Source organism: Athene cunicularia, unplaced genomic scaffold (assembly GCF_003259725.1).
Source record: "Athene cunicularia isolate RWA unplaced genomic scaffold, athCun1 SCF_1, whole genome shotgun sequence".
In the NCBI taxonomy this organism is placed as follows: domain Eukaryota; kingdom Metazoa; phylum Chordata; class Aves; order Strigiformes; family Strigidae; genus Athene; species Athene cunicularia.
Window position 1 is genome coordinate 1,764,315 of NW_020799155.1, and position 21,004 is coordinate 1,785,318.

The 21,004-nt window shown below is 38.4% G+C and overlaps 1 protein-coding gene across 3 annotated transcripts in view; it reads right to left on the reverse strand.

Annotated features, from left to right (window-relative positions):
- Positions 1-1,669: 1,669 nt before the first annotated feature.
- The window catches only part of IL15 (interleukin 15), a 35,845-nt gene continuing 16,510 nt past the window's right edge, over positions 1,670-21,004 (reverse strand). Inside the window, exons 1-6 of one of the 3 annotated variants that reach the window (XM_026866993.1) lie at positions 17,535-17,686; positions 8,012-8,121; positions 5,572-5,653; positions 5,041-5,082; positions 3,223-3,366; positions 1,673-2,638 (exon numbers count right to left, since the gene is read on the reverse strand). In XM_026866993.1, the coding sequence (XP_026722794.1) occupies positions 2,525-2,638; positions 3,223-3,366; positions 5,041-5,082; positions 5,572-5,653; positions 8,012-8,121; positions 17,535-17,564 (522 nt within the window). In that variant the 5' untranslated portion in view covers positions 17,565-17,686 and the 3' untranslated portion in view covers positions 1,673-2,524. Of the gene's footprint in view, positions 2,639-3,222; positions 3,367-5,040; positions 5,083-5,571; positions 5,654-8,011; positions 8,122-17,534; positions 17,687-21,004 lie in introns of those variants that run through there. The other 2 variants (XM_026866992.1, XM_026866994.1) reach the window with 2 other exon arrangements.

Sequence of the window (21,004 nt, forward strand, 5' to 3'; positions counted from 1 at the left end):
GAAATACTTTCCTCAACATAGGGTTGTTTACTTCAAAAGTAGGCACCCTGAATTAGTTTTTACTGTTCTGCCTGCAGTATGAACAAGTCAGATCAGATTCATGCATGTCTTTGTCATATTGAATCTTTTCAGATATGCATTAATTCCCTCACTAAACAAAACAAACAAACAAACAAACAAACAAACAAAAAAAATCCAACCTGGCTTTAATTTAGTCCATCCTTTATACTGATTGTATACTTTCTCATAACTGTAGGATTCAGGAAGTAGTAAAGCTTTCAATTGGCAGTTTAGTTCTCAGGGAAAGGAAAACCCCAGGAGAAATACTGGAGAACTAGATTAGCAAATGGCCTTTTTTTTGTTCTAGAATATACACCTGAAACAGGTGGAGGTGAATTGAAAAGAGATATGCCCAGTGTCCAACTGAAAGTGGGTAATGGGATGGCAAGCTGAGTGGTCACAAACTTAGCAATATTCTTTCAGAAAGACAAATTCACAGTATTTAACATACCCGCCACTGGTAAAAGAGTCAATGAAAAGCAGACTAAAGTTAATCAGATAACTGATTTTCACAGTGGCCAAGATAAATAAAACTATCTGGCCAAAGGAGCTGTTTATTTCTCCCATCATGGATACTGCTGAACTGTGTCACAAGCTCCCTAAAAACTAGAAATAAGGAAAATCCCTTTACCTCTTATTAAAGATTACCTCTGATTAAAGACCATGGCTGTACCTTGGTGTTACCTTGCCTATGCATGTGGCATCAGGTAAGAGAAAAATCATTTTCAGTGCTTATGATTGTTTTAAGGAAAAATGTAAAATGTAGGACCAGTTTACTTCATCCAAACTATGTAATAAACACTTCTTTCATTGATGTTTTTCAGGGGCAAATAATTTTTTTTTTTCTTCTGTGATACCTCTGCCAGTGTTTAATCCTGATACCAACGTGCTTATGAATTTACCAATCAGTCTATAAGTCACTTGGAGGATGACATCCACTGTGCTCACATTTATGTTCTTTCTCTTGTAGTTTGCTGAGATTCAGCTCCTCAGAGTGCTGAAGATCGACTGTTGGGAGTGACCCAACAATAATGGAGCACCAGGCAGTGTATTTGTTGCCATAATGAGATTGAGACTTCCTTCCTTGGTAAGTGGACAGCTGAGTGACTCAGCCATTTATCAAACGGGGATGGAGAAATGGAGGTGCCTGGAGGAAAGACTTACCTATTATGAATAGCAGTTGGTATGACATGGATATGAATCATGAAGAAAGCTGTTACTTTAGAAGGAGCTGAAAGAAGACTATGCAACATCTCAGAACTACCAAGGGACAGGTGACTGCACCGAGTCTTAGAAATACAGCTATCACGATTTCCAATAACTTGTCAAAGTGATTCCTGCCTTCAAAGTTCTTACCCCCAAAGGAGACCAAAATTACAAACTCCACGACACATGAAAGATTTCTACCACATAGAATTTTTAATTTTTTTTTTGAAGTGTGTAAGAGACTTGGTCACAGCCTTCAGTCAGAGAATGAAATTTATGCTACTTTTCTTTGATTGAAGTTTAAACTGAAATCTTTGGTAACTGCTAAAGGAACTGTACTAATTACCGTAATAATTAAGGTAGTGTCTACTGGAGAGGTAACAAATGAAGTAACAAAGCATGTTCTGTCATTGGATGGTGGAACTAAACACCAGCATTACATTCTGTTGAGAAGACTGGGGTAAATTTTTAATACCCTTAAGCTACCATTGTACAAAAGGGGAAAAAAAAGCAGGGAAGACTCTTTAAATAAATGTTCTAACTTTTTACTTTGAATTCTTAGGTAAAACAAGTAATTGGGTTTACCTGAAACCCATAGTAGAAATAAATTAACAGATAACCAGTAGACCTTTAAGATAAATAGGCCTCAGCTTGTGTTTTGTGTTTAGTTCATTGAAGAAATGTAATGAGGGAAAAAAAAAAAAAAAAAAGGAAAACTATCAGACATGTCTAACAACAGAGGTGAGAGATGAGCTAGGGTCTTCTGGGAGCACAGATGGTAAAGGGATAGATTTCAGATAACAAAAATAGCTATAGCCAAATGCTTTGAAGGATATGATGATTTGGTATGAACAATAATAAAAGAGCTTTCCTCTGAAACTCCATTCAGTTAGCTCTGAACTGATGTTCATGAGGGGTTCCCACTGCAGATACACTGAGATCTTCTCAGAGAATTTTGTTGAAAGGCCGGTAAGTTAGGCAGGCTTTCTTTTCCGCTGGACATAAAAACACTTTAAGTCAAAAAAGAAGCTTTAAGCCCTTTTAAATTCCTTTATTTGTATTTCATAAGCAGAATGATTTTCATGTATTCAGTTATGAATACATTGAGAATTACAGGGATTTTATTATTCTTTCTCTATGTGTTATGCTACATAAGTGAGAGTGTAAGTGATGTTCTTTCCAGTTTATTGTTGGCAATAATCTAATTTCTCTGAGGATGTTCATGGAAGGATCTTGGTTCCCAGCTTGTGTCTTTTGGTCAGTGTTTACATTCCCTCTGTATAACCTTTACAAAACTTTGTATAAATTCTGTGAAATTTTTTTCTTCATACTCTTCACATTCTTTGCATTTTGCTGATGTTGTGGAATTCAACTGAAAAAGAAAATGCAATCTTAAAGCATGATACTGATCTATTTGTTCTGATAGAAAACTCTAACCCTTATTTGTCCTGTTTTTGTGAGTAACTCCAATGCAGTCAATGGCTACAGAAACCATTGCTGGAGGATTCCACAGTACTTATGGCCTGTGCAGCCCTTGCCTTACTTTCTGAGTAGGATCAGTTTTCGAAGATACAGCACTTCAGAGAGAGATGCAAGTGGCTGCCCCTTTGAAAATTGGGATACTTTTCTGTATGTGTCTGAGCATACCTGACTTCAGACACTAAAGTTACAAACTGCTATTTACACAAGCACATTCAAACACCCTGGCATATGTATGCATGAGCCGTCAAAAGTATTTGCTTTGATGGGAATCCTAAAAGCATTTATCTAACACCCACTAAATTCTGCTTTTCCACTGTCGTATGTGTGACTTTTTCATTGTTATATGGGCAGGTTACCGCATCTCATTTGCTGTCCCCTGTGCTAGCCCACCTTTTATATAACAAAAGAGATATTTTGCTACCGAAGCAACACTTCTGATTTGCCTTTTCTTCACAGACTGGTGGTGTTACCTACCTTGCTGTTTTCTAAGCTTGCATTTCCATTTTTCCATATGTTGAGTACATCCTGTGTTTTACTACAATTTTTGATACGACATTCGTGAAGAATCACATTCATCTCTAAGACAAAGCATCTCATTACAGGTTCTTGGCATTCTTCCTGAAAAAAAAGGAGAAGTTTTAATGATTTTGCAATTAAAAAGGAATAAGTGAATGTAAGATATAATATACCACAAAGTGACTGATTTTTATTTACTGGATATCTCTTCTTGCTATCCAAACACTTTTAAATATCTGCAAAGATTGGCTGTGAGAGCTAACAACATAAAGGCCAGCTAATTTGCTAAAATGGGGTGAAACATAAAGTCTTAGTGAAGAACACAGGAAAATAATTTACAAGGAGAGGAATTTGGGGTACAATTAAACATTGTGGAATTATATCAGTATTATTCTCAGTAGTTCTAGCACTTGCATTCGAATTATTTTCTCTGAATTCAGAATTGGTAGGGGAGAAGAGAAAGTAGATATTACCTGTATTTCACGGGTTAAAGAAAAAGAAGCAGAAGTACAAATTTCTCCCCATCAGGTCAACAATAAAGCCGAGAATAAGTCTGTGGTTGTCTGACTTCCATATCAGACTGTCCCACTTTAAGAAAATCTTCCTGACATTACCAGGTCATAAAATCAGCCGTTACAATGGATTAACCTCTCTAGCTGAGTTCAGTTGAGAACGTGTGTGTAGGTGTGGATGTGCATGTTTTGCAACCTTTCTTCCTCCCTGTCATGTACAAGGCTAACTGTACAGACACATCAGACTCTGTGCTTTCTCGGGTTTGCCAGATCCGCTGAATATTCATCAACATTGCTGTATTCTGCTTGCACACTAAGACTACTCAGCACTGAGGTAGTCAGTCCATCATTTCTAGGAAATCTTTCATTAACTCTTTACGTACAGGGTTCATGTATTTTCTGTGTTTGGCACAGTCCTAGTGAGAATGTTTATGTTGTCAGAAAAGCAATGTCCCAGAAGCAGGCTACTGCCACAGCAATGAATCCAGCCAGTTCCACCAGGGCTATATCAAATGTGACTGCTTTGGTGTCACCGTTGGATGGAGTGAGTGGAGTAGAGGCTGGATTCTTTTTCTTGGTGGGGTGCATGAGTCCTACAGAGCGCAGACTGAGTTCCATAGCAACAAATTATGAAAAAGTCTCCAGAAATCAATTTATGGAAACTGCATTTAAGAGGATCATATTTGACATAGGTCTCTGTGAGTGTATTAAGAATTATATTGACAGATAAACATAATTCATCCTTTTCAGGATAAATTATAATCTGCAACTATTATAAAACTGAATCCTTGAGAGTACCTAGGTATTTGCTGATAAGCTAAGGAGTGGCAAAAGCAGAGAAATGCCTAGATATATGCTGACAGTTACTCTCCATATTCCACTTATCCAGTATTTTATTCCATTAAATAGTGCATGGTGTTAAATAATTGTCTTTGGAAGTATTTTATTTGTCACTTTTTTCCTCCCTCAAATTACAGATGAATACCAACATTATTTTAGCCGTGTTTGCTTTGATAAAATCTTTGGGATCATCCCTTTTAATTGATTAATTTTAATAGCAGGTGATTCAATAAAAATACTTAATACCTGCTTACATAATTTATCCTATGTACTTTAACTAACAGAACTGTTCCTTCCGAGGCAAATGGTTTGACTGATGAAACTTTTCTCAAATTACACCAAGGCTGCCTTGGGAGAAAGTTGCTAGTACAGAAATGAAGCTACTGTATTAGAGCAGTTGTGGTCAAATTTTAAGTTTACTTACATCCTCATTTGTGTTTGCAGTATATAAACTGACATCAATATCCTACAAGAAAACCAGAGTTAGAATTATGAACATTAACTGACAGTTTTAGAGATAATAAAGCTAGCTCTGCAAGACATGGATTAGCTTTGAGTTCAGAGGCCCAATTCATCCAGGTACTGGGAGACAGCAAGTCAAGGAAATTAAAGTCACCTAGTAACCTGCAGGTTGGGCTTCACTGTGAGGACCACTCATCGGAATCAAGTTCCGCAATATTTTGTCCAAAGGAGCTAACTCCCAAGCCCACTGCCCCTTTCCTTAAGAAAAATGAGAAAGAAAATAATATTTAATTCTAGAGTCTGCAGAATTTGGTCAATTCCAATTCCCTTTAACCTTCTATTCCTTGGTTTCCATCCATGAAACAGCACTCTACAAACACTACCCCTTTTCATGCTCCCGGTCACTGACACTTCTTAGCTGAGTACAGGGCGAAATATTTAATTATGTCTGCTCCTATGATTATATGAAATGCTGACTTTTTAATGAACTTACTTTGGATGTCTTGATTTGCTCCAAATCTTTCAGAACTTCTGCCCACTTGCAGTGACCTGCTGCTGTCTTTGGTACAGAAGCACTAGGACAGAAGAAAAACAGTGACCATTAGGCTCAGTAGGTATGCACAATGTTTATGCTGAAAAAAAGAGTCAGAGATTATTAAAATACTATAAATACATAGTTTACATGTATATATATACATGTGGTAAATGTGTGGGGCAAGTAGAGTATCCTATAGATACATAAAAACTGTATCTGAGTCACACACTGTAGAAACAATGCGTTTTTTAAAAAGGCCAGTTTTATAGAATGTAAAATGTTCAACTACTTAATGTAAAATACCTACAATTATTTTAAAGTATACAAAAACAATCACAAACTTCCAAGTGTCTTAGACTGAAAACTCATCACCCTCCCCTGCTACTATAGAATTTCTGCCTTAAGCCCTGTAGATATATTATTTGTCATATTAGATGTAATTTTTTTTGTGTGTGTACAAGAAAGATTCCTCCTGCTACAGATAAGATTTTTCTTGAAGTGAACCATTAAAGGGTGGAAGGAATATTGCCTTCTCCTTGGAAGATTTTTGGAATGTGAATTGCATCTTAATGTGCCCCCACTTGGATCCTTAATTTGGATGCCTTTCTGTACTGCGGTACTATAAATAATGTACTACAAGGTAGGGAAAGACAGACCAATTTTGGGGGGAAGCTGGTTTAAAACAAGCAGTTGTTAAACATTTAATCATTAACCAAAGAGCCAAAAATTACAAGATTTTTGGTAAAGGAAAAAAAAATGGGTTTTATAACAGGAATCAGGGACACTTACCATGTTTTTGCCAGAAGGAGAGAGATAGAAGAAATGTCAGACCTTAGCAAAGATATTTGACTGAAGGAGCACAAGGAGAAAACAAGTGAAGTGGGGCATGTCGGCCCTAGAAACAGGGCCAGTTTTCTAAGAAAGGAAACTGTATACATAATTCAGCATATATATTTAAAAGTGCTCACATGTGGTGGATTTTTCATTGCAAAGATATATGACATTTGATGGATATTGCCTCTGTGTCCAGCAAGATCATGGAGCAGATCCTCCTGGAAACTATGCTAAGGCACGTGGAAAAAAAAAAAAAAAAGAATTGGCTGGTGACAGCCAACATGGCTTCACTAATGGCAAATCGTGCCTGACAAATTTGGTAGCCTTCTACAATGGGGCTACAGGGTTGGTGGATAAGGGAGGAGCGATTGACATCATCTATGTGGACTTGTGCAAAGCATTTGACACTGTTCCACATGACATACTTGTCTATAAATTGGAGAGACATGGATTTGATGGATGTACCCCTCGGTGGATAAGGAATTGGCTGGATGGTCACACTTAAAGAGTTGTGGTCAACGGCTCGATGTCCAGGTGGGGAGCAGTGATGAGCGGTGTTCCTCAGTGGTCGGTGTTGGAACTGGCACTGCTTAACATCTTTGTTGGCGACATGGACAGTGGGATCAAGTGCACCCTCAGCAAGTTTGCTGATGACACCAAGCTGTGTGGTGCGGCCAATACGCTGGAGGGAAGAGTTGTGCCACCCAAAGGGACCTGGACAGGCTGGAGAGGTGGGCCCGTGCAAACCTCATGAAGATCAACAGGGCCAAGTGCAAGGTCCTGCCCATGGGTTAGGGAAATGCGCTCTCATGAGACCCCACATGGAGTGCTGTGTTCAGCTCTGGGGTCTTCAGCATAAGAAGAACATGGAACCTTGAGCAGGTCCAGAGGAGGTCATGAAGATAATCAGGGGGCTGGAGCACCTCCCCTGTGAGGACAGGCTGACAAAGTTGTGGTTGTTCAGCCTGGAGAAGAGAAGGCTCTAGGAAGACCTTAGAGCGGCCTTCCAGTACCTAAAGGGGGATGTAGGAAAGACTCTTTATCAGGGAGTGTAGTCATAGGATAAGGGGCAATGGCTTTAAACTGACAGAGGGTAGCATTTGAATAGCTATCAGGAAGAAATCCTTCCCTGTGAGGGTGGTGAGGCCCTGGCACAGGTTGCCCAGAGCAGCTGTGGCTGCCCCCTCCCTGGCAGGGTTCAAGGCCAGGTTGGACGGGGCTTTGGGCAACCTGGGCTGGTGGAAGGTGTCCCTGCCATGGCAGGGGGGTTGGGACTAGGTGGTCTTTAAGATCCCTTCCAACCCCAAAACATTCTATGAAATACAACAATTCCATCAACTTGAGGGTTATCAGCGAAGTTAGGACCAAGATGCATTCTTAACCAGACTGAGCCTCGTCAAAGACAGAATAAAGTAAGGGACCATGGCCTATGAAGCAGTGGGAGACTACATGTCATGGCAGGAGAGGATCCACTCTCTAAAGCGACTGGAGACAAGTAACAGCTGTAATATTAAAAATAAATAATTTATATGTACTGTCTAATTAACATTGACTTTGTAATTACCATAGGAAGAAGATGATTAGTCCCATCTCATTCTTTAAAAAGCAAAAGAAATGGCTGCTCAGAAGAGTATACAGCTGATACTGCAGAGAAATACTTTTCAGGTGTGTTTTCTGAAAGACATAACCAAGACAATAGTTTGTCACAATCTGATTTCACAACATTTTACTTTACTACTGACTTAACCGATTTGACAAGACAGCCAATCAAGACAAGACTCCTTGTTGTGTGTAGATTAAAAGAACAACTCATTTGTAGCTTGCAGAAATATATAATCACTTTACAAAACACTTTGTAGAAAATCAGATGCTGAAGACACACTACAAAAATCTGAACTCATTCTGAGCTCCCTATTTATTTATCTGTTCATACTGCAATTTAATGCAGGGACAATATTAAAGGACTTTTGTTTTGTTTTCCATCCTGGAGATCCTTCCCCTGTCTATCTTTTGCCACCCAAATTCTATGAATTACATACAACTATAACATTACCTATAATATTGTGGTTGCATATATAAAACTCTGCACTGAATACATCAAATGCTACAGTTATAGGTATAGATATTAAATATAATATTTAATTATAGTATGTATTTATACTTCTTTACATCATGTATACACATCCAATACTGGGAAGTGATGCATTTAAGAATTTTGTCGGTCGAGTCTGGCAAGGGCAAATAAGAAGGAGGTGTGAGTTGTGCATTGACCATCAGCAAACGTTTCACCCTGCACAGTCTGGGAACTTTTGTTCCAAAATCACAGGCCCTTTGATTTAAACTGGTACAGTTCCTTTACAGAGCTAGGTCAATTATCTGCAACTGCACTTTTGATCCAAGGGTTTATTTCTTATCATATGTGCAACTCTTCTATATTAACTGACTCAAATGATGTTTCTTTAGCAGTGGTTTATTTACATACTAACTTGCAAGTGAATGTTTAAAAATGGACCAGACAACATAATAATGCATGAATTAGCCCGGTGCAGTGGTGAAAGTGTCAAAATGGAAGGTCAATCCACACATTGTCAGGTTTGCAGCTAACTTGCTGAAAGCCACTTTATAAAAGCAACTACTGGCAAAGCCAGGAGAATAATACTTACATGTGTCACAGGGGACTTTTGAAGAGTATTTGTATTTGAGTTTGTAACAAATATATGTTACTCTCTTAAACAGAAAATCTTTTAAATACTTTGCAATTATTTTGTTTCCGAAACCCACAGGTGTAGCTGAAATAGCATAATAACCTCAACACAACATAAATTTCCACACTCAATAATGGAAAGCAGTGCCAGACCCTTTTCACACCTCTGTGTGTCTAAAGCCTGTTAAATAAGAAGCAAGTAAATGAATGATAAATAGATAATCTAAATTACAGTAAGGCTAGAGCGAGTAATATCTCATCCATCTTCTGAACTATTTCAATATGAAACATTCAGTGTTATTGTTACCCAATGGATGTCTAAAAACAAGGATCAACCTGTTACTGTTTCCACAACAAAATGAAATTGAAAATATGTGAGTATTAAAACCAAATTATTAAGTATATATAAATATATTTTTTCCAAACATACAAGAATGTAATGGAAAAGAAATCTTAACTGCTTGGCTATGGTCAAAAGAGCTAAATCATTTTGTTATAGTATGATAGAAAGGTTGTAACCTTTTCACAGTTAACATTGTTAGATCTGAAATTTGTCATGGCGTTGGTTTGGGGAGGGTTTAAAATCTGCGTACTAACTGTCTTCATTTGATTTGCCAGTCCTTAAAAAATATCATATTTTATTTGTTGGCTTTTTAAAAAATTGAAGTTCAAAAGTAGCCTTACAAGGAAACTCAAAGCACATTTAAAAGAAATTTAAACTCTGATTTGTTGGATACATCTTCAGAAAATATGTTTTAATCCCATGTCTAAATTTTTTAAACCCTGTTTTAACAAAATCATTTAAAATGTATTAGAAATATTTTACAATAGTTAAACATTTTGGTCATTTTACAAGCCAGTTTTTATCAAACCAGATGAGGTGGCTAAAAATGAAAATATGTAAGGCTTATGTTGGGCCCATAAGCACTTACCAGCTTTGTGTTTCTTAATTAGTATTATGGGGCCTTAAAAAGCTGATTTGAGAGGGATTTCCAGTCCAAATGCATTGTCAAATTTATGCTGCAGAACAAAGTCTTCAAGATGAGGAATATAATACATTATAGTAGCTAATGAATAATGGGCCAGGGCTACCATTAGTTTGTCATTTGTTTCCTTTTATTAAATTGTTCACTCTGATGACAACGGAACACTGTGTACTTAATGATTAATGTAGTTATCTATATATTTGGTTTTCTTAAATACGGTAGGTAACTCTTTTATTGCAAAGAAATAATCATTGCTATTTTAAAATAAAAGCTTAGGTTTTAGAATTAATAGAGAACTCATACTGATTGTAAAATGTATAAGAAATATTCTACGTGCATACTCTAAAGGGTATTCCATTCAGTTACAGAGAAAGAGGTTCTTAACGTCCAGTAGATCACCTAAGACATTCCTTTCAACAATTCAGAGCCATTTTCTACTTGAATTTCTTAATTATTTCATCCAAACTGCTACTCAACAACATAAGGAATATTAGCTCACTTACATGCTTTGACAAATTATTCTCCTGCATCGAGCACACATTGTTGCAATGTAAAATTTTTCTTCGGCTTTTGTCAGTTTTTCACTTCTTACTCTGTTTAATCGTTAACCAATGCCTTTCTGTCTTCATTATGTCTCTGATACTTACCCTTGTTTTATGGAAGCTTGAACTTTGGACAAGGGAGGAGGTCATAGTTAAATGCATACATAATTTTAACTGTAGCTTGTGTCCTGATAACCTGCAACTCGAGGTTAAGGATTAAAGCCTTTGTAAATGTATATGTGTTATTTCAAAATGCAATTGAGAGTTATGATATACACAGTTATCTGTTTGGAAAAGGAATGCTGGGGTTTTTTTATAATGAAGTTAAAATGAAGCGCTTTAAGAGCAGTTACCACTGAGTAAAATCTAAGCCACGGGGGTACAGTTTTCTCTATAAAGAAGCAAATGACAAAACTTTTCTTTAACAAGGCAGGAATAGTTACTGATTTTGTTGTTTTGACTGTCACAAAATATATAATCTAAGTTAGTCAAAAGAAAATATTCATAACTCTTTACAATATTTAAGTTACATATGAAGAAAAGTACAAAAAGCTAAAATTACATGTCTTTGCCTTTATAACATACATCTAGATGTCTTTATTAAGGCTTGCTTCTAAATCTCTCAGTGAACCCTTGAGATGTCATATTCATAATTAAGAAAGTTTAGTTCCTGTGCAAGTTGATGTTATCTACAAAGGTCCATTACTTTTTATTGCTTGTTTTGAATGGTATTTTTATTCTTAGTTGGAGCATTTAGATCTTGAACACACAAGTCCTTGACCACCTCTTGTCTATGTGTGTATATGCTTTCAATATTGTTCTTCAGTCTAAAACAGCTCTTTCCTTCATTGGGATCCCTCTTTGATAAATAGAGGGGATAAATAAATAATAAATAAATAAACAGAGTTCTTTTGTCAGACTCCATTTTGCTACATTATTGTACTAGGTCTGGTCGGGATGAAGTCAGTTTTCTTCAGAATAGCTGGTATGGTGCTCCATTTTAGATTTGTGACCAAAATAGTGTCAATAACTCACCACTGTTTTAGTTATTGCTGAACAGTGGTTGCAAGGCCTTCTCTTTTGCTCATTCTGCTCTCCCCTACCACCACCAGCGACTGGGCTGGGGGAGCACAAGAGGAGAGGCAACATGGCCAGGACAGCTGACCCAAACTGAGCAAATACCACATACCTTCACATTCACCATTAAAAGTCAGGGGAGGGGAGCAGTTTTTCAAAGGTAACTATTGCTTTGAGACTGATGGGGCATCAGTCTGCTTGTGGGAGGTGATGAATAATTACTTTTGATTTACTGTTTGTTTTTTCCCTTTTTTTCCTTTACTTATTAAACTGTCCTTATCACAATCCCTGAGTTTTTTTCTCATTTTTACCCTTCCAGTTCTCTCTCCTGTCTGGATGGTCAGAGAGTGAGCAAACTACTGGGTGGCAGCTTGGTTGCCAGCTGGGGTCATCCTGCCACAACTACAGTGAAATCTCTTGAAGACGCTTGCGTCCATTTCTATGATCTTCCTAGCAATCCTCACCTGCTTCATTGTTCTTGAAAACAAGTGACCAGAAATACACATCTCATGCAGGATTTAAGAAACTTGCTAATATTTTCACCTTTCATGAGAAACAGGGAATTGGCTAGTGCCAGTGTTTTCTTCATGACTGTATCACACTGGTGGCTCATACTTCAATATGTTCCCCTGACAAGTTTAAATTCTTTCGGAATCCTGGAATCTGCTGTTATTAACAAAAAAAACCCTTCAGTGCCCCCCAAAAACCCCCAAAATCTGAAGTCTGACCTGCTTAATTTTTAGTTACTCTCAATTTTCCCCTAACTTCTTGATCTCTAGCACACAGCTTTTTTCTTGATCAGTCCTTTCTTCCTTAGCCTCTGAGGTTGGTGGATAGTCTCAGTGATGCTGACAGGTGTCACAAGTCCTTCCATTCCTTACTCCTATAAGCGAACCGTCCTCCTCAGACTGTTCTCTCTTGTAACAACCTATATTCCATTTTTGTTCATCCTTGGTTTCTTGGTTTTCCTCTCTTTTCTGTGTGTATGATCTGTTGCTCTTATTTGTTGCCACACAATGTTTTGTTTCTGCCCATTTCTCATCTTCGTTCTCTAGTGCAATAGACCTATTCTTGCACACCATTTATCCTATTTTAGTTGGTCTACACTTGTGCCTTGTTCTACAGGTATATGTCCTCAACACTTTCTCTTCGACTTCTTGTGCAACAAAGGGATTGTTGTGGTTTGAGCTTGGCTGGCAGCTGGCAACCCATGCAGCCAGTTGCTCACTTTTCCCCCCACCCAGAAAAATAGGGGAGAGGTTGAAAACCCTTTTGTCTCTCCAAACATAGGTTGAAATAATAAAAAAAAAAAAAAAAAAAAAAAAAAAAAAAAAAAAAAAAAAAAAGGTTTAGTGATGTTAACAAAACAATAATAATAGGAAATCCAAATGGGTAATGCACAATGCAATTGCTCAACACCCACCAACGGACATGAAGCCTGCCTCCGGCAGCAATCCTGCCAAAACAAAGACCCTGCCATGCCAACCAGAAGCAAGAGAAAAATACAGTATCAATCGTGGTGTACCACTTGGCTATTTTTGACTCTAGTTCATATTGAAATTCTAACATGTCTGGCACGGCAGCACTCAGCAGTGGTGTGACTTCATTCGGGCCATGATAGTCTACTGTTAATCTCCACTCTGTTGGATTTTTGCACTGGTCATGTGGGGTTGTTAAAGAGGGAATGAGTCTTGCTGATGACTCTTTGGCTCTCTAGTTGATGAATCAGTTAGTGGATAGGGATTACAGCGTCTCAATCAGTGTGATATTGCTGTCGGTGCACTGTTGTAGTGGCAATTGGCACCCATTGTTCTTCAACCCTCAGCAATCCCACAACAGAAGGATCGAGAGAGTGGGCAATGCAGACAGCTGTTTAATTTCCTCTGTCTCCAAGGCAGCTATACCAAAAGCCCCCTGATACCCTTTTGGGTCCTTAAAATACCCTCTCCTGAGGTAATATATACCAAGAATGCATGGAGCTTCTGGGCCAGTCACAATGGGGTGCTTTTCCCACTCATTTCCAGTTAGGCTCACCTCAACCTCCAACACAGACAGTTGTTGGGACCCCCTGTCACTCCTAAAATACAAATTGGTTCTACCCCTTTATAATTTGATGATATTTGGGTGCCTTGAGCACCAGTGTCCACTAGACCTTATACTGCTGAGGGTCAGACGTGCCAGGCCATCGAATCCACACAGTCCAGTAAACTCGATTATCCCTGTCCTCCACCTGGCTGGAGGCAGGGACCCTCTAATGTTGGTCATAATATTCGCTGTTGATGAATGTGTTAGTATGGTGTGCTCGGGTTTCAGTCTCATCTTGGTCACTCACTTCTTGTGAATACAAATCAGAAGTTCTTCTCATAGGACTGTGAGCAAAGTCGACCTTTCTGCTCTGTTTGGGCATCTGATTACTGGAAACTGGAGTTGCATTTCTCCTGAAAGAACCCCGTTTTGTAGGTGGTCTTCCTTCCAACTCACATACCCACTCTCCCAGGAGGTAGGTAAGCTTTCAAACCCATTTCCTCACATCTTCTCCATGGTCATGCAGGCAATACCACAGCTTCCCCAATGATCTATGCCATTTCTCTCAAGTAGAGAAACACTTGCTCCTAATAGCTGGGATCCTTGTCTATGCAGGTGGGGAGTAGGACATATCATCTTTAAATTTCTGGAATTCTTGAAATAGTTTCTCCATAGCCACAACAAGCGAGGAAGAGAGACTTTCTTCATATTGTCATAGTTGGTGAGCCAATTCATCTACTGTCAGTCCCTCTTTGTCTCTCCAGTTAATACATTGGCATACGGTGATGGTGTTCTTTTTACAAACTTCTGCCAAATGGTCCAGGTGCATTTGGACTTCATCTGGATCTGTGGGTGGCTGCTCATTACCTGGGTCATAGTAAACCATCTCCCACATGGCTAGTTCCCTCAAGTATTGGATACCTCTCTCCATAGTGGTCCACTTACTTGGATGACACATAACATCTTCCTTGAAGGGCTAGCCCTCCCTCACGCTTGACAGGAGTCACCTGCAGAGACTGAGATTTTGTGTCCTTTTTCCAATTGCATTGTCAATGCCCTCTTCCCTAGACACGGGTCTCAGCTGCCTGGCCTCCCTGCCCTCTAATTCCACACTACTGACCCTGCTATCCCAGCATTGGAGCAGCCAGATAATAAGGTGCTCATCTGGATGGCAGCTGAAATCCTTTTGTATGTCTCAACTCACTCAGGGATCAGGATCAGGTGACTGCCACTGGCTCTGCCTCCTCCTCTTGTTCTTGTGATGGCCCTGTTCATCATCACCGTTTACACTGAGAGGGGATTTGTATATTTCTTCTCATGTATGGGAGCAACTGATTGTCACAGGTTGGTCCTCAGGTTCAGCTGCAGCATCTGTTGTCAGGGTCAGATTAGCTGCAATACCTGTTGCCAGAGTTGGAGTGGCTGCAGCGCTTGTTGTGGGCTTTGGAGTGGCTGCAGTGTCTGTCATTTTGCTACCAGATCCAGAGCCATTCTCTTCCCTTTGAGGGTACCGAGTAGTGTTTAAGTGCCAGGCTCCATCATGTTGCAGTGAGCTGTGCCTCTGGAACTACACAGGTGACAACATACTTCTTCCAAATATTTTACTAGCTCTTCAGGATTCTGCACCTGTTCGGGAATGAAGTTTCAATGCACTGGAGGTGCCCACTGTTCTAGGTACTTGCCCATGCTATCTCACACCCCCAGCCACCCGTAATTCTCCATCCTTAGAGTAGATCTTTGGGTGATACTCTTAAATAGTTGCTTAACCCAAACAAAGCCTGAAACATATGCAGGAACACACTGGCTCCCAGCAGTAAGACGATCATGTTAATGTGAGCATTCCAAGGATATGCAAAATTCCCCAAATTCTCAAACATAATTATAAATAGCCCCAGGACCAACAACTTCATCGCCATGAATCAACATTACATAGTGCTGCAAAAACAAAATCTTAATGTAACTCTCATGGATGGTAAGCAGCAGCATGTGGACTGCATACAGCAAATGAGGTGATAAAATCTTAAGCAGCCAAGGAATCAGCATTATGATGCGATCTGTCATTATCTCAACCCTTGAGCCCCACGTTGTCATGGTTTGAACTTTGCCAGCAGCCAATCACTACACAGCTGGTTGCTCACCTTTTCCCCTGCCGGGAAAAATAGAGAAGGGATAAAAAAGGAAGAACTCGTAGGTTGAAATAAAAAAAAAAAAAAAAAAAAAAAAAACCCTGTTTAGCAATGGTAACAAAATTAATAATAATAATAATAATAATAATAATAATAATAATAATAATAATAATAATAATAATAATATAGGAAGTACAAGCGGTTAATACACAACACACTTGCTCAGCACATGCAGCTCACCACCGGCAGTGATCCTGCCACACCAATTGGAAGTGAGAGAGAACCTGCTTCCTTTATATACTGAGCATAACATCACATGATATGGAACACTTCAATAACCAGTCCGGGCCTGGCACTCCATCTGTGCTCCCTCCCAACTCAAGGAAAGTTAACTCTATCCTGTCTGAAATTTGGGTCGAGTGCTCTGGCTATGCCCTCTCTCAGCTCAAGAAAATTAACTCTATCCCAGCCAAAACCAAGACAGTACTGTCTTCTTTGTTACTGCTGCAAATTTCCCTCTAAAATTGTACCATCACCTCTAGCTCTCTCTAGCCCTCAGATGTTTAATTGAGCAACATCTCAGGCATAAAGAATGTCTTTTTTCAGATCCATATTCAAGTACTGTCTACACTGCAGAGAGCTGAGCTCTACACCCATTCATTTGCATTGTTCCCACAATTCTTCTCCTTTGCCACAATAATCATTGCCTCCTTTGGAGAACTCTGCCTCCTCCCCCAGTAGAATCTCTTCCCATGGCTCTTGTTTTGTTGCTCTCCATTTGTTGGCTCCACTAATTAATTGTTCTGTCCTCTTAGGCTAGGGCAATCCCTTTCAAGGGGACAAAGTGCCAAGTAGCTGCATAATTAGAGTGCTGCATCTATTCAAGGTTGCATATTGTGCATAATACTTGAGTTCCCTCTCTATGCTCAGACGCATAGAGAGTATTTTTTATGTCAGAATCTATAAGATTTGGAAGAAAATCAGATGGTTTTCCCATTTGCATCCTTGTCTTGTAAAAAATAAGCTTTTAAAAAAAAAAAAAATCAGGAGAGAAGCTATGAAGAGTAAAGATTTCATAAACTAATGGAAGTGGCTAAAAGAGGAATGGAGTCCATAAGGAAAGCAATGCTTTGGAACTAGATAGATGTTTCAGTATTGAGCCCTTAAATAAGTAATTTTCAAAACAAATTTTCATGGATCATGAATAAGTTTTAGAGAAAAGATGTGTTCATTGTGCCTACTGTGGAGTAAATGTTGGAACACTGAAGGATCTCTCTGTTCTTTCATTCCTAAGTTTCTCTAGACAGCTTAAAGGAAACAACCAAAGAGAAACAAACAAACAAACCCCCCAAATATTAATTAGTGCCAGAATGTATTTATTCTGATGGGATAGAATTCAGAGATAAAAACAGCAAACCATATTAATGTGCTCTGAGACAATAAGAAACTCTGTAGCAGGTGCTAACTATAGGTACAGCCCTCTAAACACACCTTGAGAGTAATTTAATTTGTGTGTTATCAATATCAACTTAGTAATATTTTACTATGACAGGATCTGGTACCAGGGCCTTTAATCCTTTCCCAGTTTCTACAGACTAGTCCCACTTATTGAAGAAACATACTTTACCGCTCTGGTAAGTTCTGTTCTGAAGACCATTTGATGCAGCAACTCTTAAAAAGTTGCTTCTTTGCTGTCATGGTGCCTACATCCATTATGATTCCACAGCCATTTTGGTTCCTCTTCTCCCTTCCTACCCATCTTTGCATAGAAGCCCAGGAAATCAGCCCTCAAGCTCCACCAGGTGTTACCAGCAGCTCTCCTCCTCAAGGTTTGAAGGCAAAGAGCAATCTTTCCACATTTCTGTCTAGCTCGTACTTACTGATCCAGAAAGTCAGTGGAATTACTGAATCACATGCTTGAACGCTTGGCTGGATAAGAGCCAACACTTGCCTTAGATTAGCATGTCTTCAAGCCTTTCACAAAGCTAAAAGTGCTTTCTTAGAAGTTTTGTATACAGCTAGAGTTAGGCAGGCTACAGCATTTTTGAAACTCTCATTTTAAAGTTTGTCATTCTTTAAATATTATTCCTATTTGATTACTTCCCCTTCCCCCCAAGAACTATAGCTTTCCTTGGTTTTATTGTGTCGTGGCACCCCTCCTGTGGAGTACCATTCTACCTAGCTCATTCTGCCTGTATATGAGTAGCGTTGACCTTCAAAAGAGTATTGTCAGTAATCAGCGTGACAGAAAACTCTTTCAGTCTAATCACTTATGCATTTATGTGTTCTTCGTTTGCTTAAATATTTGTTGATTTGCTTTTGACAGTCATCCAGTAGGACTTCCTTCTCCTATATGCTCTTGCTAATTGGCATTTATGCCAGAAAGTAAAGTTTGCAACGCCTGTTTGAAAATTTTGCCAAAAGGTCACGGAATCATTGCTATTCCACTCAATACCTTAAACATCAGAATTTGAAATGTAAGAAGTTAAATATTTCCTCTGACCTTTTTTTTTTTTCAAAATATGCTTGAGGCCCGGGGCTCATACCATTGCCTTATGAAGACGTGTCTTATACTTGGCTACAGGCCTGAGAGGAATTTTGTTCTTGGTGCAAAGAATGATTTTGTACCTTTCAAAAAAACCTTACAGTCACAGTAGCAATGAAACCCAGCAGAAGTGCTGTAGTATTTAGGGATAAATACTACTAATTCAATATAAGTATGAATATTATAAATTAAGTATGAATATTATAAATTTCTTTTCAGTCTGTCTGCCTTCTCTGATTTGTCAGTCACAGTCTCAGAACAGTGAATGCTCCATGACCACAGGCCTCTTCCATTAACAGCTCTGCTATAATAGGGATGCCAGGTCCCTGTTTTACATGATTGAGAGACTGGGACATCAAACATTGCTTACTCCATAGGTTAGACTTACCCCTTGTCTGTCAGTTTAGGATCCGTCTTAGGCATTTTTTGCCAGCTGGCAAGATCCAGCCAGAAAAGACAGGGAATATATGTTTTTTTTTTCTTTTAACATCCTTCCATGTAATGTCAGTCTTTTCAAGGTATCAATCACTTACTAAATTATGAAAGATCAACTGAATGTTGTCCTGATACAAGCATATATGACATTAACGCTAGGTTTGCTTGACAAATACTGATCAATAAATAGAGAAGTCCCAAGTTTTGGTAGTGGCAAAATTAATGAGTTAAAGGCATAGTCAGTAAAGGGGAAGTACACAGTAAAAAAAAACTCAGTAGGGCACAGATGGTGAGATTTGACTCTATCCCTAAATAACCCCCTTTTGGATGCAATATGCAATAATTAGTAAAAAGGCCTTTCAGAGTGTACTCTCCCAGATTAGTAAGCAGTTGAATCACAGGAGATTCGAAATGTAAAGGACAAATTAAACATAAAAAAAAAAGAACCAGAACTAGTCAGTGCTGAAATTTGTTTAGCAATTGTCCTGACCTATATATGCTGTTAGGCACTCCCTGTAAATATTATTTGTGCTATTTTTATGCCATGGTGACGAATATCCAACAGGAAACAAAAATACAATTAGGGATAAAATTTTGTACGTTTAGGGGTAGGCTATTAAGATAGAAAACAAGGGCCAAACACAGAAACTTAAACAATTAAAAAAAAAAAAAAAGAAGAATGTTATACTGATACATAAAAGTTGGAAATCCTGAGACCTTGCTGGACATATAATATCTGAGTCTTACCAAAATACTCAGTTCAGAGACGGTGATATCATGTGATAACAGAGGTCTGTAACACACTTGTGATAGATAGAAGACAAAAAATAGCGAATGCACTTCTCAAAATGGTAAGGTAAGGCAGTATTTTCAGAGCTTTTTGAGAAAAAGAAAATTATAATCTATGACCCTCTCTTACAGCAGTATTTTTACTGGAATTTACTGGATCCTGAAGCAAACAGACAGAATGTATTTTGAAATACTCTACTTTTTCTTGGGCATTTATTCTTCTTTAAAGTGCAGAATGAAGTCTGATGTGTGTCAATTGCCATAGCTTTACTGAAACCAATGAAGTTATTTCCATTTCCAAAGCTGTTGAGAATTTGACCAAAATGTTAACCTGGGAAAAACAGATTTATTGAACAGCTGAGCAAAGCAGCTCACAAAGTTCCAAAAGAAATATTGTAAACAGATCAATAGGCAGAAAAAAAATCAATATCGGGATTCAAGAAAAGAACAAAGTATCCCTAATATAGATCTGTGCATAGGAAAGGCAAACGAATTTGGAAAGGAAATTATTTCTGCTTTATATTACTCTAAATCCATAAATAATATTGCAGTAAGACTTATGGCAACTGAACAATCATCCTTAGTTTCTTGCCTTAGGATACAGGAAAACATTATTGGAAAAGCTCTAGTGTGTGCTACAGAAGCCTCCCCCTTTCATGTAAATATCTTATGTATTTTTGTGGAATGTAACCAATTATGGGATTGCACACTGAAGCACTTTTTCTATATGTATGCAGGTGGTGAGTGCAAAACAGCAGTTAACATTATTTGAGGTTTCTTCAATTTGTGTGGGTTTTCCTTCATTTCTTGGCAGCCAAACCCAGAACGCGTAGAGGAATGGAAGAGGTTGTGTGCTGAAGCAATACTAAATTATATTAAGGTTCTTTCTGTATTGTAGCTCTTAAAAAAAAAAAAAGAATAAATGGTAGTCATAGCTTTTAACAGTGCTCAGCCAGAAAACTTCAAATTTTCTCTCAGACAGGGTAGTATGAGTCTGCTAGCTAGTACATTCATTTAGACAAAAGTGTTTTTAAAAAGACTGAAAAAAGTGCTTCACAGGGATGTTAAAAGCAGTTGTACATAAAATAATTGTCAATACTGCAAAGCACAAACAAATCCCTGGGTGCCTTTGTATTATAAAGTTCTGTGGAACAATATTGAAAAGGAGTAAACTCTTGAATAAAATTACAGGTCTTCACTCTGGGATTTCTTACTTCATTGATTGAACCTACAAGATGTTAAGCCCAAAGCAACTCACTTTGTTGACAGTAATCACATGATAATATTTCCGATATGTTCATACAAGATACAAGATAAACTGTAAGAGA